Source organism: Lissotriton helveticus, chromosome 2_2, assembly GCF_964261635.1.
Source record: "Lissotriton helveticus chromosome 2_2, aLisHel1.1, whole genome shotgun sequence".
NCBI classification, from domain to species: Eukaryota; Metazoa; Chordata; class Amphibia; order Caudata; family Salamandridae; genus Lissotriton; species Lissotriton helveticus.
In genome coordinates, this window is record NC_136060.1 from 386,949,606 (window position 1) to 386,967,629 (window position 18,024).

Genomic DNA, 18,024 nt, shown 5'->3' on the forward strand with positions numbered 1-18,024 from the left:
CGTCCCGGTAAGTATGGCAAAAGTTACTGGTGTCCCCCCTGTCATAGAAGAACTGCTAATTTTTGTGCTGCATTGCGTTGGTGCGCACAATTTTTCTTTGTTGAGAAGCACAGGCATATTTTTATGTGTGTAAACTTCTTAGCAGTTGCCATTTAAAGTTGGAGGTAACACTGTTTTAGTGTCTAATTCTTAAAACAGAGAGTGGCCCTTTGGGGGTGCAACTTTTAGTTTTCAGATCAGTGTACACATCTTGCCACTAACAGCATTTTGGAAGGAAAAAACTCTTAATTGGATATTTATGTTATAAGTTAAACTAGGTTGACTGAAAATCGAAGAATACGTTTGTTTACATTTTTTTTAAAGTAATCGGTTAAAATGAGTATTCTTGATTTTTCAAACCCTGTGTGCGTTTAACTGATTAGGCTGGTCTTTGTTTTTTTACAGGGTATTATGCCTCTGAGCAAAAGTCTACGACCTGCCTACCCTGCCAAGAAGGATCATTTTGCAAGTAAGAAAACAAGCTCTTTTGCACATTTTGGTACTTTGTAGATGCTCATTCACAGAAGTCTAGACTACCCCGGGTCCATGCATGATCACTCAAACCAAGTTTTTTCTTTGAATTGTGCGATTTTCTCCCCTTTTTCTCACATTATTTTATTTTTTTGAAACATTTTTTATTGAAAAATAACAAACAAACATCAGCAAAGCATCACAAATCAAAGGGGGGTATCACAGGCTGCATCATCGGTACAGCGAGAGAATTCACAAAAATGTTTAAAACACATCAGTGGAACGAGTCGGGGGGGGGGGGTCGTCCAGCACAGGGGCAAGGGGAGGCTGACATATTTCACCCCGGTGGGAGTTCCAGGGGCCCCACACCCGAGACCATTTCTTAGGGCACCCTCATGCTACAACACAGTCTTTTCTCGGAACATAGCCCAACCCAAGTTCCTCTCCCAATCCTGAACCGTGGGCGGGTCCAACGCGCCCCACCGCTGGACTATATTCCTCTTGGCCAGCATTAACCCCAACGTTACCCACTGTGTATGACAAACATTCAAATCAGTCGGCTCCCAAATGTTCAGGAGACACCTGTGGGCTTCCACTCGTAGGTGCACTGACAGGACAGTATTGATAATATCGTGGACCTCACGCCAAAAGGATTGGATACATGTACACACCCAGACTATGTGGAAAAAGGTGCCCAGCTGGCCACAACCCCTCCTGGAATATCCTTCATCTGCCCTACCCATTCGTACCAGCCGAGGCCCCGAGACATAGACATGGTGAAGAAGTTTGCTCTGGACTGGGCGGAGGCGGGCCGGAATAGCCATGAGTCTGGGAGCGGAGACTGCCTCCTGCCACTCCTCTTCGTCCATTTCTATGCCATCCCCAAGCCATTTCTCTCTGGGTGACTTGTGAGAGTCAGAGCGATTATTGACCAGCTTTTTGTATATCAGTGAGATGGTGCTGTAAGGGAGATGACCATCTAGTACCCTATCCTCCAAGGGGGATGACTCCGGCAGAACGGTCCCAGGTTTAAGATGTGTAAGAAGTGCATGACGGACCTGTATGTAGCGGAAGTGTTCCGAGTCAGCCATGTGATACTGGTGCTGCAGCGCTGCGAAGGGCTTAATGCCCGTGTTGTCCCACAGGTCTCCTACGCGAGAGAGACCTATAAGATCCCATCTGTCGAACCCCTTAGTTTTCCACAGCTGCTCGCAATCCCATAGTGGTGTTGCAAGCGTTAGCTTCCGTCGCCAACCCAGACGGGAGGTAGCGTGTGCCAAACGTGTACCGCATGTTTAGTGAAACCCGTTAGGGGATAGCGTCTGGGTCTAGAGTAGAGAGCTCTGCTGAAGGTCCCCCCCGGAAGGGAGCCACCTATCCATATTGTATCCCGGGTTGCCTGGCTGCGCATAGGTGCAGTGATTGATGATGGACAGATGTGATGCCCAGTAGTACAATTGCATGTCCAGGAGGCTTATGCCCCGTCATACCAGTTCAGTGATAATTTGGCCAGGGCAATCCGATCTTCCCATTCCAAGGACCAGCGTATGCCCTGCACCATCAGGTCTTGACGGATTCAAGCCGCCAGTGGCTCCAGGGCCAATGCAAACAACAGAAGGGACAGGGAGCAGCCCTGCCGGGTCCCTCTGCCCAACAGAAAGGCAGCTGACTTCTTGTTGTTAACTACTACCTGGGTCATAGGCAGGGAGTACAGTAATTGCACCCACAGAATGTACTTTGGACCAAAGCCCAATTTCTCCAACACCGCCCATAAGTATGGCCACTCAATGGTATCGAAGACCATAGTGGCATTTAGGGAGATGATGACTGCCGGTTCCAGTATCGTTGAGGCCCTACTTAACACCCTGTGGACTCTTCGCAAGTTCAGCGCCGTATTGCGGTGTGGTATGAAGCCTGACTGGTCCGGGTGAACCAAGGTCCCGATCACTGGCAGGAGACGGATGGCGAAAAGCTTAGCCAGGATTTTAGGCTCAGCATTTAGCAGATATATGGGCCTATAAGAGCCACATTCAGTCTTGGGCTTACCCTCCTTGTGGATGGTGACTATGGTGGCAGTACGCTGGTCTAAAGGGAGGTAGCCCAGCTGACTTGAGTCCTCGTACATGGTTCTGAGATACAGGCCAACCTGTCAGGCTTAAGCTTGTACAATATGATCGGTAACCCGTTAGGGCGTAGCCTTACCCGGCTTGAGAGCACTGATTGCTGCTGCTACCTCCTCATTAGTTGACTGTCGATAGAGGCTATTGCAGGGTTGTGTGGGGCCAGCCATACAGCTAGATAGAACTAACAGCGAGGTCGAAGGTAGGGCGGCGGGGACCCTGGAGTAGTGGGATCGGTGATGCTCGTTCCAGCGCAGGAGGTTGCTATGACGGGTTTCCGTCATGGCAACCACCCGCGCTGGAACGAGCGTCTATGCACGCACGACCCTGCAATAGCGTATACCGACTCGGTCATCACCGATCCCACTACTCCAGGGTCCTTGCTGCCCTACCTTCGACCTCGCTGTTAGTGCTATCTAGCTGTATGGCTGGCCCCACACGACCCTGCAATAGCCTCTATCGACTCGATCCACACTGAGCTTACATTTCCAGGGTCCCCGCCGCCCCGCTTTCAACCTCACTGCTACTGCTATCTACCTGCACGGCTGGCCCTAGTCGCCACTTGCACTATTTATGGAAGTGCAAGTTTCATTTTGCTGTTATAACACCTAACTGGAAATTACATATCTCTTGACTTTGGTAGTTTACCACTACTTTTAAGCAAGCCTTCAAACTGCTTCAGTTATCAACGTGAGAACAATTTTTCCCTCTGCATCCTTGTGATTTCCGGCGTTTCGTAAGAATTGCTGAATTAAGATCAGCATCCCCATCTACACCCTAACGTGTTGCCTAAAGTCGTAACTCACTGCTGTGAGCTTACGTCCTGATATTAAAAGTTACCCCCAGTAGAAGACGTACTTACCTCTCCGCTCGGTCCACTGAGAACTTTTTGGCCAGCCTACCCTTTTTAGGTCTCGTGGCGTTGAACAGCGCGAAGCGCTGTCTCGCCAGAGATCTATTGTTACTGACTCTGCTTCCCAGGAGACAGCACCTGGCCGTGCGCATTTCCTCTCCAAGGAGGCGATTTGAGCGGGCCACGCGAACGCGCTCGCTGTGGCCAGCTGCTGTCTCCTGGGAAGCTCCAACACGACACACGCATGCGCATACACAGAGACACACACACGAGCGCCCATGCACGCACGCACGCACATACAGAGACACACAACCCCCCCACGCATACACACGCGCGCGCACACACACACGAGTGCACCGAGCCCCCCCCCTGCCGTCGCACACATACATACACACACGAGCACACACACACACACACACTAGTGCACCGAGACCCCCCCAGACCTTTTCAACTTATCGGGCCAATCTCGGGGGACTCCGCTCTCAGCACGCGGCAGGGGCAGGCACCGGGCATGTGCCTCGTGCCCCCTCCGTAAAGTTCACGCTGCGGCTCTTGCCAGCTCCTTTCCCGGGGCTCCCTCTTGGTCAAGGGAGCCCCGCAACCCTTTGCGCAACCTCCTGCTGGCGGCCCCGGGGCTCTTCACAGCTCACAGGAGCCCCGGGCCGCGAGACGCTTTTACTCCGCCTGCCTCCTCTTCCGGTCCGGACGTGGCCCAGCCCCCGTCACAGGCGACCTTGCCTGACTTCCGGTGAGGCTGTGTGACCTGTCCTGATGCCATTCCCTGCGCACCGTTCGCGGCGCTTCAACGCTCCTCCCGCCACACCACCACAGAGCGTGTCTCGTTATCGCCACTTTAGCGGCCGCGCCGGCAATGCTTGTTTTGAGGCGGGTGACGGAACATCATGTGCTTTTTAAGTAGCAGCACTGATAAAAACTCAACGTCCGGTAAATTGAGAGCCAGAAAACAACAGCTTAATTGCTTCAGATTATTGCGGAGTTTAAAAGCGGCCCTTCAGTAAATGCTGATCCTCCGTATCTACCTTTTAAGTTGCAAATACGCTATTTTCGGCAATCAAACTATTGAGAGGTTTAGAGGTGTTCTGTACTTTTCTACTTAAATATACCAGTGTTCATTTTGTACAATGCACACAATAAAATTGCCTGCCGATAATAACGATGCTTCCCGCCTTCATGCTGCTCATCTCTAACGCTTCAGTTATCTGAGAATGAAAAAAACAAACTTAAACTGGAGCTCAGCGCACACAGCACCACAGGCTAGGCACTGGACTTGCAATCTGTCAAGAGTCCTTTCCCAGTAGGAGGGGTCTGCCTGTAAACTGCAGTCTCATTGGCCGGTTCAGACTGATTTTAATTTGTTGATACGCTCCCTTTCATAATTGGTTGAATATGCCTCTCCTGGTTTTCGCCACACATATTTAAAATATATGTGGGAAAAGGACTTCATGCCAGATATATTTACCTTGGCTCTTGTCCACAATTAATCCTCCTTCCCAACTAACTTAATATAGCGGCTCAAATATACTCTCCCACTCTTTTACTATTTGTAAATCTTGCTCTCGTTCTCTGTCAATCTATCTTTCTCTCTCTTTTTCCGTTTTCTATCTCTTTACCTGTCTCTACGTTGACATCTATTTCTGCCCCTCATTCTCTCTCTCTATCTCACATAAACCTTCTCTTTTCTGCCCCTGATTTTCTCTCTCCAGCAGCCTGCCCCTTACTTACCCAACAGTGTGTTCTGTTTCAGTCTCTTCTTTCACTGTATCTCTCTCCCTCTCTTGCTGCATTTCTCTTTCTCGCTGCATTTCTCTCTCGCTGCATTTCTCTCTGGTTCTTTTACTCACTCATTGTCTCTTCATATCTCTTCTCAGAACCCTTTGTATTACTCACACAACAGCTGTATCCCCTATACTCGCTCTCTTCCCCCCCTCCCACCCCATAGGGCCCCGTACAGTAATACACAAAGCACTTTTTAGAAAGCCAACAAAAACAAGCATTTGCAATGCAATAGGTCTCGCATTTAGGCGAGTTTAAGCTATTGGCATTGTAAATGTCAATGCCTTTATTTTATGTTTTAAAATCCAAATCATAAAAAAAGGCCTTGTCATTTCCAATGCCAATAGCTCAAACGTGCGTAAACGCGAGACCTATTGCATTGCAAATGCTTGTTCTAGTTTGATATACCTTCGTGGCTCTCCTGACAAAGGCACGCCCTGTGCCGAAACGCGCGTAGAGAATTTCACATCTGTTACCACCTGCCACAATATATCAACTGCCCAGTTTTAACAATTTTTTTACCAATTCCTCTCAGAATTGTCGTTCATGTATAATTGTTGTTTATGTATTGTGTATGTATATATTGTATTGATTTGGATAAAGTGCTTACTGCTCGTAACCCATGGTAAATACAATACAATTGATATATAGGCACCTATATGTAAATGTTTTTGAACCTTGCCTTTTCATGTTTGATCTTTTAGATAAACCCTAATAAAAGACGAATTAATATGTTTTAATCAGTTGTTGACTAATTGCACTGAGCTTGGGTTATCCCCCACATCATGTTGAATAAATCAATGTAATGCCTATGGTATTTGCTGCCTAGGAAAGTTTTTTTCCCTTTCGAATCTTTAGTTATGGCTGCAAGATGATGATATGCTTTTGCTGAAAATTTTGGGCATCAAAGGAAGGCCCGGGAGCATTGGATTTTTTTCTATAGGAGTTCCTGGTTTGTTGTTTGGTTTTTAGAACAATCTGTACATTTAAATAAAGGGTGTGCAATTTAACCATGTCTATTATTGTTTGAGTGAATTAAAGGGAGCATCTAGTTTACAGAAAAATCAGTACTACATCTGTAAGAATCGCTAACAAGAGGCATTACTGAGTGTTTGCTTTGTTAGATATCTGCTTGGGTTTTGAGACCTATAGCAACGTCATTCCCCATATGGTCCCTATATCGTTGACCCAAAGTATTTCAGAGGTCCATTGATTAGTACGATTTCTGTATTGCAGAGGACAAAGTGAGCGCATTCACTCGCCCCACTCCAGGATCATTCTAGAGATTTGCCCAGGTTGTGCTAGATACCACTGACTTTGGAAGCATTTGGGGCGAATGAATTGGTGACGTTCCACAATGCTTTCTAGCCTAAGCCGTAAACCTCCTGAACTTTGCAGTAGGTTCTTCCAAAAAGTGTTTTACGTACATGATCATTTAAGTTAAATACAAACCATTTTGGGGGCAAATCACAAATACATGTTTTAGCATGTTTAGTAATACTCCCATCATGCTACTTCATACACTTTATGAATTGGCCCTAAAACATCTGCATTATTCAGGGAATATTCATATATAGTTAGCACAAGGAATGTGCTCTATTAGAGCTTTTACTAATCGATAGTTGGACATTTAAGGGCAAATGGCTTTTATGGGTATATTGAGTAGTACTCCTGTAGCACAGGATTGGTATCGGTCATGGCAGTTAGGGCAGTGCCGACGGAGCAGCCGCACCTTGCGCTGACCTCTGGCAGGGGGCACTGTATTTAAAAAAAAAAAAAAATGTGGACAAGCCCTTGCTGCAGAGTTCCTTGAATGTTTAGCAGTTTTCAGGCAACAATAAAAATGTCAAGATAACTCTGGTGATTAATTTTCCTGCTGGAGAGAGATCAAAGTTTTGTCTATTGGCAGTTTAGACGCATAATAAAGTACCCTAGAGGGTTAATGTGCCTGCTGCAAAGAACGTGTACCATGCAGATCACAGAACTGAATGTGCATGAACTACGAGTAGCCGCATAAAAAAAATTAAATACATGTCAGAGAAGGGCTATGGAGAGAATAGGGGCACTGTTGGAGGGTGGTAGTGAAGGAATTTGTAGAGAAGAAGGTCATGGACGCCAACAAATGCAGTCGCACCAGGCGTCACCAGCTCTAAAGCCAGCCCTGGTACCAGTAAATACCTGCTTGTCAAATAACACGTGTCATCAATACAAAAAATAAGCCTACAGAAAATATATCTACAAAGGACTCGATGGCCGATCTTATCAGGCAAGCAATGGTAAAATTGAAACAAAAGGTTTAGGCGCTTCATGTTATCACCGGGCAGAAAATGGAAAGACTTCATGGTCATGTAGGCATTAACTACTTCGAGGCACTTTTATATTCTTATTTGATTAAATCGTTGCCAGATTATGTTTCTGTTTCGGAAGATTAAAACCATGACAGCCTTTTTCACAGCTTGAAATAATATGGTCTTGAACTAACATGCCAAAATATAACAAAAAGTCTTGTTCGGTGTACTGCAAATGTGTATGAGTATGTCAGTGAGATGTTGTGTTTGCACTGAGATTAATATTGAAATGTTTTTTTGCTGAATATCTAAAGTAGGCATTGTGGCATTTAAAATACATACTTACCTGGGGATTTTGTTTCCTTCTTGCAGTACAGACGGCTGTAGTACATGCACATCGTGTCCACCTGGTGAGGAAGCCTTGACTGCAGGAACTGTTAATTGTACATCTTGCCCACCAGGTAAATGCATTTGAGAATCATAACAGAGGTGTATGTGATGGTGGTCACAGAAGAATTTTGTCAGTTCACCAAAATCCTAGGGATATTTGAAGTGGCACCACAGGCTTGCTGAATACTCATTTGGCATCAGTGGAAATTACATCACATGTCTTTAAGCATGATGACATTTACATAAATTATATTGTATTAGTGGATTAGGGTAAATCTACACCACTCAAGCTTCTAGGATTTGACACAAGCCATTTATGTGTGGATATACCCGGAAACCATCAGTATACTTCAGCGGCTTTTAAAACAAACAAAACAAGCCTTCACTGTGGTAAACATTTGCTTGGATGTTTTCCTCCCTGCTACCAACTAAGCCTCAAGATGTTGGAGACCAAAGCCCTGGTGTGTGGTGGAAAAAGCACTGCTTAGGATTTGGGGGTGAGGGGGATTCTAAATAGTTAGGCAATGATCTAGGTGTGCTTTCAGAAATTGCCTCAGATCCAAGATGGATCCTGTTGTGCAGCTCCAGCGCAGTTACATACACTAGTATCCAGAGCATGAGGTGGTTGAGACAGACTTTGGAAAGGCGGTGCCTCTACTCAGGTGGCCGGCAGACCCATACCACAGCAGCAGTCCTGCATTGACTGCAAGTGTTGAGGCTGCTTGCCTTCCAGAACAGCACCTTCCATCAACAGTGTCTCATTTTCCCAAGCTGTTACTTGACAGGCTGCCTCAATTTAGATGATAGAGTACTTCCCCTTATAGAACAAGATTCTAGAGTGGAAGAGTTTCCATTGGGCTGAGACAGAAGTGGTGCCTAGAAGCAGAGTTAGTGATAGGGAGGCGGAACCATGCCGTAAGTATAGGGTCACTGTTGTCCTTCAGCTGTGTGATGCTGATCTGCTTTCGCTCCGGTGATGGCTTACACCTTTTTATAATGATGCCCCCTGGAGAAAATAAGTAGAAGCCGACCAAATGGAGGAACCACTTCTTTGCCATGAAGCGCCCAACAACCAGACAAGTCAGAGGCGGTAACAATGGGTCATCAGAGAACAATGGGGCACTCTCATACAGGGTGAATGAATAAACATGTTGATCCTGAAGGAGATGCCAAGCTCTATGAAGTGTAAAGGAGGGAGAATGTCTGCAGTTAGAGAAACATTTGAGGAGTTAAAAGGATGTACAGCTGAGACCATTCAAGATGTGTAGAGACTGGTTTAACTCCTGATAAGTAAGGAAATAGCTGCACAGATCCATGGGACCGAGTTGGTTGAACTCAAAAGGGTGAGGATTATACAGTTCCATTGACTGTGTAGCTTTTAAAAAATGAGGGCAAGGCAGTGAGGTACAAACAACCCTCAGAAAAACAGTACTAGAAGAAGAAACAGTTCTCAATGTCGTTCGTGACAGTATCTCTCTAAGGCGCCTCAGACACTGGTTAAGGCATGGTCACAGTGTTGGTGGAGCTGGCTGACTGTGGTACAGCAAGAAGCAGTGACAAATACTTTGGGAAAGAAAGGGAAATGTATTTGTGAAGAATTTCAGGATCCACATATTTCATGACTAATGCCATGTCACATTGATGCACTGGAAGCAACTAAAGAGACCTTAAAGGAGCTTTTCGTCCTGGATATAGAGGTGTCCGTGTGATTGCCGATCCATGGGTTTTGTTGTTTGAGAGACTACATGGCAAATGAATTTCTGAGAATTCTTACTGTGGTCTATTCATACAGAGCTGATGAGTAAATGGGTGGTGCGAACACACATTGAGTGACAGCAAGAGTACCGGGTCTGGTTTCATTATGCCCCCTACCTCCTTCTGAGAGTCTGAGGCACAGAAGTAATAGGGAGGACATGTCAAGATAAGCCCACACATTTGCACATAGTAGTGTGATATGTCGCAGCTGGTGCGTGGAATGAACGCCTTTGAGAGAATGAGTGCTTGGGCGCACTGTCATTCATTTTTGGTGGGTCCATACCCTGGGAGCTGTGATTTTTCCAATGAGGATAAGGGAAAAATCAGATGTGGGTGGTGGGACATTTTCTCACTATGGACAATAGAAAGAAAATGGACAGGGTCACACCCAAGAAGAACAAGGGAATGAGTACACAAGTGACTCTTTAATATTGGTAGCCCACATGATTTACAGCGAGGCACTTCAGTATAGAGCAAATGTTACTACATGATAGGGCCCTGGTTACCATGGAGAGGCAACTATTGACCGCATAATCATCAATACAAGAGGTGTCTGCTAAGGTGTTGTCACAGGCATCCTCTGTGGCAGATTTTAATGTTGAATGCAAGGCACCAAATACATTCAGTATTGCCTAAAAATATCTGGGATTCGTTTAGAGTCCCTTGTTGAATGTTTTAGGAGTGCAGTGTGAGCAGCAAACTTCCAACAGCTGGGAATACCTCATTAGCCACAGGATGTTTCTTTAACTACTATGATACAGAAATTCATAGTGGATACAGTTATTCCAACTATGTCCTAAACCAGGTGGTGATTTGAGCATTTTGACTACCAACAAGAAGTAAGAAGAGGTAGGAGATGTAGTGTTGTGAGACTGTGCACTAGGACCTTTGTAGTTCTGGGTGCACTCAGCAAGGAATTTCGTAAATTGCTGGGAGGTGTTAAGGTGTGATTATTAACAGTTATGACTAAAATGAGCGTGCAGTGTGTGATTGTATGCTGAGAAATAAAGATGTACAATCCAGTATTCAATGTGTTGCGTATTCATTGTTCATGCTACCTGGCTAAGAAGGATGCTACAACTGCTGACGCGGATGGGATCTGTGCCCCTAAGAAATGAGACTGCTCTCCCAGAGAGTTGCAACTCTACAGCAAACTGCTCGTGCATGTCACGTGTGCCCAAATAGATAAGTAGTTCAAAGTTGGTGTGTGTGGAATCCAAGCCCTGCTGCAGGCTATATACAGCCCTCAAAGAAGTTGAAGACCCTGCGAAGAGCCCATTCAAAAAGCCCAACAGAATCTGTTGTTAGGTCTGAAAGAAGAAACACTGTGTTGCGCTATAATACAAAGCCCATATCCATGCAAAGCAAATGCTAAACAAAGTCATAACCAGGTACAAAAGTGCAAGAGTACTTACCCGCGACAGAAGTGCCACACAACCTCGAATTGGGTGTAACGACTAGGCCCCGTTGAGCTACCAATGCATGCACAGCGACAAGCGGCATCCAGTGCACTGAAAGGCCTTCAGAATAGTGAAATTTTTCAATGGCTGCAGAAGGGAGTGTGAAGTACAGTGCTGCCACATTCCTGAAACCACCACCGTCATTTGACACAGTAAAGAAGCAGAATATTGGCACCAGGTGGACTGCATGGATCGAGATGTTCTATGCTTTCATAGATGTACTGGAGGAAGCAGATGATGGGACATAAATTCAATACTTAAAGAACATTGCTGGTGATGGAGGGAAAGACGTGATAAAGAAAATATTACAAGCTGATGCAGTATCATACTGTCAAATCAAGGAAGCCTTAGAAGCCAAGTTCAATCTGAAGCTGAATGTGGATTATGAAGGGTACATGTTCAATGAAGCACAACAGCCAGCTGGTGAAACGAGGGATGAGCTTGTTGAAAAACTTGATGTGCTTATTAAACACTGCAAGTTTAGTTAATTTATTGAGGACTAAGCCATACGCCTCAGTTATTGATGGTTGTTGTGAGAAGTTGGCCTGGTATATGATGTTCACTATTCTAGTGAGCACCTTGCACCAGTCCAAACAACCCTGGTTGGACTGGTGTCCAGTCAACCTTATAGACCAGCTATTCTAGTGGTAGCATGGACAAAATCAGTCTTAGGCTAAACTCAAGAGGGCATGTGAAGCCAGCTGTTTTACCATATGCAACCTTTTAATACCAAATGAAAGGACACCACACAGGTTATATTCAAAATATATATGTATTGATTTCTAAATAAATCCCCTTAACTCTTTATGAGCACAGGAGCACAAGCGTATAACAAAGAACTTAATATAACATACAAAAGTTGCACAAATATGGATAGGCCCTGGTGGCCCGTAAAACCATATACTAAAATAGTAGTATAAGAACCACGTCACGAACAATGGTAAGGCCTAGGGCCTTGGGAATGGCTGGGGCTACACTGGACTAACAACAGTTAGGACGTGGGAGGCCCACACGATGCGGGTGCAGTGTGTAAATGCACATGCGTGCACCAATAGAAGTCAATGGGTGCGTAAAGTTAGAAAGTTGCAGATTTGGAATTCTTCCGACTGGACTAGAACTTAACCACTTAAAACTAGGACACTAGGGATGTAAATCTCTGCAGGAGCACCGCAGTACTCGCGTTACCTCACCCACAGGAAGTGGGTGCATAGGTGTCAAAGTGTGTCGGGTTTCGTCGTGGAGTTCTATGGAGCCTTGGAGAAAAGATGCTGCAGGCGACCAGGAGAGAAGAGTCCGGTTGGATCCAAGGGTGGATCGAAGATGTAGAGTACCTGAAAGCAGAGGGGACAGAGTCTGGGTCACTAGCCAGTGACCAGGAAGGAACCAGGTGATGTCGGGTTGCGATCAGGTGATGTCGTGAAGCTTGTCTCCCCTGCCACGTGGACCAGGAGGTGTCGACGATGACCAGGTGCTGGACACGAACGGTCCCACGAAGGTTCTTGCTGTCGGCGGTGTCGGATCTCGATTTGGAGTCAACAGGCCTTGCCAAATGCAACCCACGCAGGACTCGAAGATGGCTTCTGGATCAGACCAGCAAGGTCTGATGGGCTGCTCCTTTTCAGGGGAGCAAGGGCGAGTCTGGAGCAACCAGACCAGCGTTGAAAATTCGAAGGTTCGTTGTCACAGAGGCCACTAGCAAGTGACCGGACAGACGCGTCGAGCAGGAAAATGCAAAAGGGCCCCACGCAGCACTCCGTGAGTGTGGAGAGGTGATCTTCGGTGCAAAGGATGCTCGGGGCTGGGGTTTCTCAATCCCCAATGCAGAGCTTCGAGGGTGCCTCAGGAGCTGCACAGAAAGCACTTCGTTGGCTTTCCAAGATGGCTGGTCCCACGTCTCACATCGCCTCCACGGGTCTCAGCTTTGCTGTGGCTGTGGATCGGGCTGTTGGATGTCTGGAAGTCCGGTTCTTGTCGGTCTTTGTCGTTCGAGCTCCGGCCGGAGCAACAACAAAGCAAACCGTTGAGAGCTTGATGGTGCCTGCTTGCACAGGGTGGTCACTCCTTAACCACAAGGGAGATTCTTCAGTCTTCTACGTCCGTGCTTAATTTGTAAAAAAAGAAGTGCCGGGGCTCTCGTCAGGCGACAGCGTCGACCAACCCATTTCTCCTGATAGCGCTGCCTAACACAGCATCAACAAACCTTACGAGTGGGCAGAGGACTTTGGAGCACCTACCACCCTACCACACTACTACAGGGGTCAGGTTGTTCAAATTATTTAAAGTAATGTAAAAACACACGATGGATACCTTTTTTTCACTCCCCTGCCTCGGGAGGTTTTGAAACAAATCCTAAGTCAAAACCAAAACCACATTTGTCTAGGCTCAGGCGGCGAGGGGTTAAACTTCTCCTGGCTTAATAATCAAGGCATGGGCGGCGTCGCTACTAGTTAAGTTCCTTAACTAACTTCTACTGCTACTTCAACTTAGAGGTTAGGCTTGGATTACTTAAAAGCTGTACAAACGTGTTTGCGTTAAGGATAAAATAAAATACATTGGTTGTCAATGAAGTTCATGCCTCTTTGGGGACATGACTTTTGACATGGAGTGAAGGCCCAAATAAAAACCAGAGTGGGGGCCTCACGGGAATGGAGATATGATCCTGCCTGGTGTGTCCTGGACCCTGGTAGTGTCTGAATGGCTGGCAGTGGCACTCAGACTGAGTGGTGGGGTGCGGGTATGCTGGGGCACTGGTAGCAATGGGCACTCTGAAAAAATTAAACTGCGCATGCTGCCTGCTATCGCACAGCCCCAACCCTGGCAGAAGCATATTCCAGCCCAAATCAGTGTCCCGGCCCTCCCACCGGGCGGCAACACTGAACTATGGGACCGCGCGGAACATATCACCAGAGATTGATGCAGTACTGATTGATGAGATGAGAAGATGGAGATTCATTCATAAATCTCCATTCTCCTCTTGGCTCAGGCTCAGTCAGGACAGCAGGCCAGGCAGGCTGAGGCTCACTGTACAGCCGCACCAGCGCGCCCGCAACACACTTCGCCTGGTGTACTGACTGTGTGGGACAGTGGGGACTGACTCACACTCCTTCACTCGGGAAACTCAACTCTCAGGACTCGGGAGACAGAAGGAAGAGCTCAGCAGACAGCAGTTACCCGAGACGAGTTCCATAGCACAACAGTGACACTGCTAAGTCCAGTAGGGAGGTAAATTATTATCAACGTCAATGACGTGCAGCAATGACTGTAGCCCCGGCCCTGATAATTAAGTGCCGGTGCTAAGCACCGGAAAGCACCGGCACAAATTAGGCACTGTCTACGTCGAGTAGGATGTCGAAGGGTCCAAAGTTTCGTATCAGAGTTTCAGTCAGGATTATCTAAAGTCTTGGGACACAGCTCCTACCTTTATTCCAAATCAAGCGGCTGGATTACCTGCTAGGTCCCTCCTATGGGTGGGACCCAGGAAGGGGGTGGTTACACCCCTTTCCCTTTGTCCAGTTTCGCGCCAGAGCTGGGGCTGGAGTATCCCAGCACCGGTTTGAACTGGCCTATGCATGGGACACCTTGTGTGCCCCAGGCAGTGTCTCATTTCATTCAGCCCTCCCTGCCCCAATCCACTATCTCCTGTCTGGGGTGGTGCTAGCACCTCCCTGTGACAGGAACCCTATTGTCCAAGCCTCCCTCGCTGGAAAGGCTCCCAGCAGCAGGAGGTCAGACTTGTGTCTGTGGCAGCAGCATCCCTTTTGTGATGCTGAGGCTCTGGTTAACTTTAACCGGGATTAATGGAAGTAACATGTCTTCTCCCTCTAGAAGGGTGGAATACTACCCCCGTCGCCAGAATTGACGAGGGGGTAGTATTCCAAAGCGTATGACACCCTACACAACATGTTTTGATAAAGCCAACCAAAGATAGCATTTAACCGCTAGGTTCATAATGCACTTAAGAGTATATGGTATGGCATTATCCTAGAACAGCTATAAGGACATGGTTCCGAAAGTTGTAGACAGGCTCAGCTCATGCTAGAGCACCATCTCACATAAAACCAAGCACACGGCCTCCAGGTTTATTAAGGCCTGCCATAGGAGTGACTTATAGTTGTATATGTGTCTAGATATAAGGTTAGACATAGGAATACTATATCTAAGCAAGGGGTGATTACACGACCTTGCCCCAGCTGAGTGATCAGCCAGTTGTGTCAGTTTGGATGGCCAGCCAGGGGTGGCAAAAGATATGCTGCAGCCACTGGTAGGCCTTGGATGCACCTATGCCCTGGGTACCTATAGTACACTGTACAGTGGCTCATAAGGTGAACCAATCCCAATTGGTGATGTACCTAAAGTACATGGTGTGAAATTTAGAGAGAGAACAGCAGGGCTGTGGGTCTGATTAGCAGGCCCACAGCCACATTAAGTCGAAAACCAGTGAAGCAAAAAGCAAAAAATGGGGTGACCATAGGATAGCAGACCCTACTCTCCTACAGTTGTCTTTCAGATGCATTTAGAAGATACATGTTGAGAGACGCTCAGTTTAGAGAAAGTACTAACGGCTGCAAAGGCAGAGGAAGAAGCAGATTGACTGATGTTGAAGCTGGACCAGTGGAAGTTGAATCTACATGGGTCATGAAAAGGGAGCACAAACACAAGGTAGTTGCACACAAGTTTACACCTCCAAAGGAGAAAAAGCTGTGCTTCCAATGTGGGTTTTCATTTCCCCATGAAGGCAAATGTCCAGCCAGCCATAGGACAATAGGGCAAAGGTTGCGGTAAAGAAAATCACTTCATAATGTTTTGTGAAGTGAAAGTGAAACTAACTACTTCACAGCGAGGAGAGAAAATGGACACCAGGTTCCAAAACCATTCTCGCAACGTCCACAAACCCAAAAAGCGACATCAGTTACGACAAGTAGAAACCAAACAATGTTGATCGTCGTCCTGGTCATCCTGCAGAGGCTCGTCAACATCATTATCGATCGCCAGTGAAGAAAATGGATGTGCGATGATGGCCTCGACCAAGGAACAGGCCCATGTAGGTTTGCCTGCGTGCAAAGACTAACAAAAGACAAAGGCAAATCACCTCACGACACAACAGAATTCATTTAGACATTGCCCCATGTTTGCAATCAAGGCCAAAGGTTGCTTCATAACCTTTATCATAAACAGTGGTGCGTCCATTAACATCATGCTGGTAGAAATGTTCAACAGCCTATCTCCTGTGCCACCCCTCAACCCGTCAAATCCAAAAGTATACACTTGGGCTACTTCTAAACCATTGCAGAGTCAAGGGTCATTCATAGTGACAATGGGACTTTAAAGAGTATCAGTGCAAGCATCAATTCATGTTCTTCCAGAAACTTCGTCCAGTGCATGCCTACTCTGTTTGGCCGCCGACATGGAACTGATATCTCTCAATTACAATCTTCTGTCAATCTGAAGTTGGGGGTCAAATACCGTTATTATCTAATGGACTAGGCAGGCTCAAAACAATGAAAGCGCAACTTCACATCAATAAGGACATACACTTTTTTGCCCAGCAGCACTACAGAGTCGCTTTCCGCTTGCAGGAAGCTGTTGAGTAAGAACTAGAAACACTGTTGAAGCAGGAAATCATTGAGCGCCCCACCGGTCCTACACTGTGATGTATTCCTATAGGTACTGTATCGATTCCCCTATTCCTGACCCTGGTTTGGTTAATAACTAACTAGCAGCCATCCAACGGTGCAAAAACCGTTATCTGATTAAGCCACACCACGGCACAGAAGCGCGTTATCTGATTAGGTCATAACGCATGCCATCTAATTAGACAAGCGATATTCCTCCAGCCCCTGATAAGGCATACGGAGTTCTCAAAACAAATAAAACCTACAGCGACCTGGGAAATTCCCATAGCCATTGTTTTGATTTCACCGAGAACTTCAGCAAAAGAATGTGCGAACGAGCCCGTTCCTATGACATCCTTATTGACGTATATATGTCCATCCTTACGTCAATCTCGGCACCTTTCAGGTATAAATATTACCGACATTGCCTTAAGCAAACACATGCGGTGGTGACGAGATCGGAGCAGCGAGACGTGCTGAGGAGCCCAGCAGAGAGCGAAGCCCACAGACGCTGCCCCGCCTTCCTGACGCGCTGAGAACGAGACGCTGCCTTTCTCCTGCCGAGAAATCCAGCTCCGGCGCTTCCAAGCAGCCCTCGCAGGCAGCTGGAATATCAAGACCTGGGATAAGAGATACCAACCCTCCATCATTCTAGATCTCAGGTACAGAACTGAATAACCCCTTGCAGAGAATTCTCGAGTCAGTCCCTTGGCAAAACAAACTTAACTTAAACTGCTACTTATCTACTCCCGCCCACGTATTAGGCTTAGGTCAGGTACATTGGGGTAGGCGTGGTTAGAAGCACCAGTTGAGTACGATTAGTCAAATGTATATATGTATATATCTATTTTATCCATTTTAAAGTATCATATGGCTCAGAAACCATATCAATGCTTTTGCAGTATTATTTTATAATTCTGTCTCTACTGTATGCACTTTACTTAACTATAAGTATTGCAATAATAGCGATTCATTTCTCTTGTATGAGAAAATAGACTGATCAATAAATAACATCTTTTATTGAACCACGCCCATCGCTTATTTCTCTACAAACTGGTGAAACTAAGAATGCACGTACTGACTGAGTAAAATAAGTTGTCTATTGTTTTCACACGACTCTAGAGATACACTCTTGATTAGGGGAGAGCAAAGTTTTCATGTTCTATGGTTGTCAGAAACTAAATCCCTTCTTGTCTACCCAGGGAGGTTAAAATCCTCCTTGTCTATTCGAGAAAGTTTCTA

The 18,024-nt window shown here is 46.4% G+C and overlaps 1 protein-coding gene across 1 annotated transcript in view; it reads left to right on the plus strand.

The window, feature by feature from the left end:
* LOC144821490 (uncharacterized) overlaps positions 1 to 18,024 on the plus strand; it is a 537,248-nt gene that overhangs the window by 450,086 nt on the left and 69,138 nt on the right. The window contains exons 5-6 of the mRNA XM_078678609.1: positions 445 to 508; positions 7,938 to 8,026. Coding sequence (XP_078534735.1) covers positions 445 to 508; positions 7,938 to 8,026 — 153 coding nt within the window. The remainder of the gene's footprint in view (positions 1 to 444; positions 509 to 7,937; positions 8,027 to 18,024) is intronic.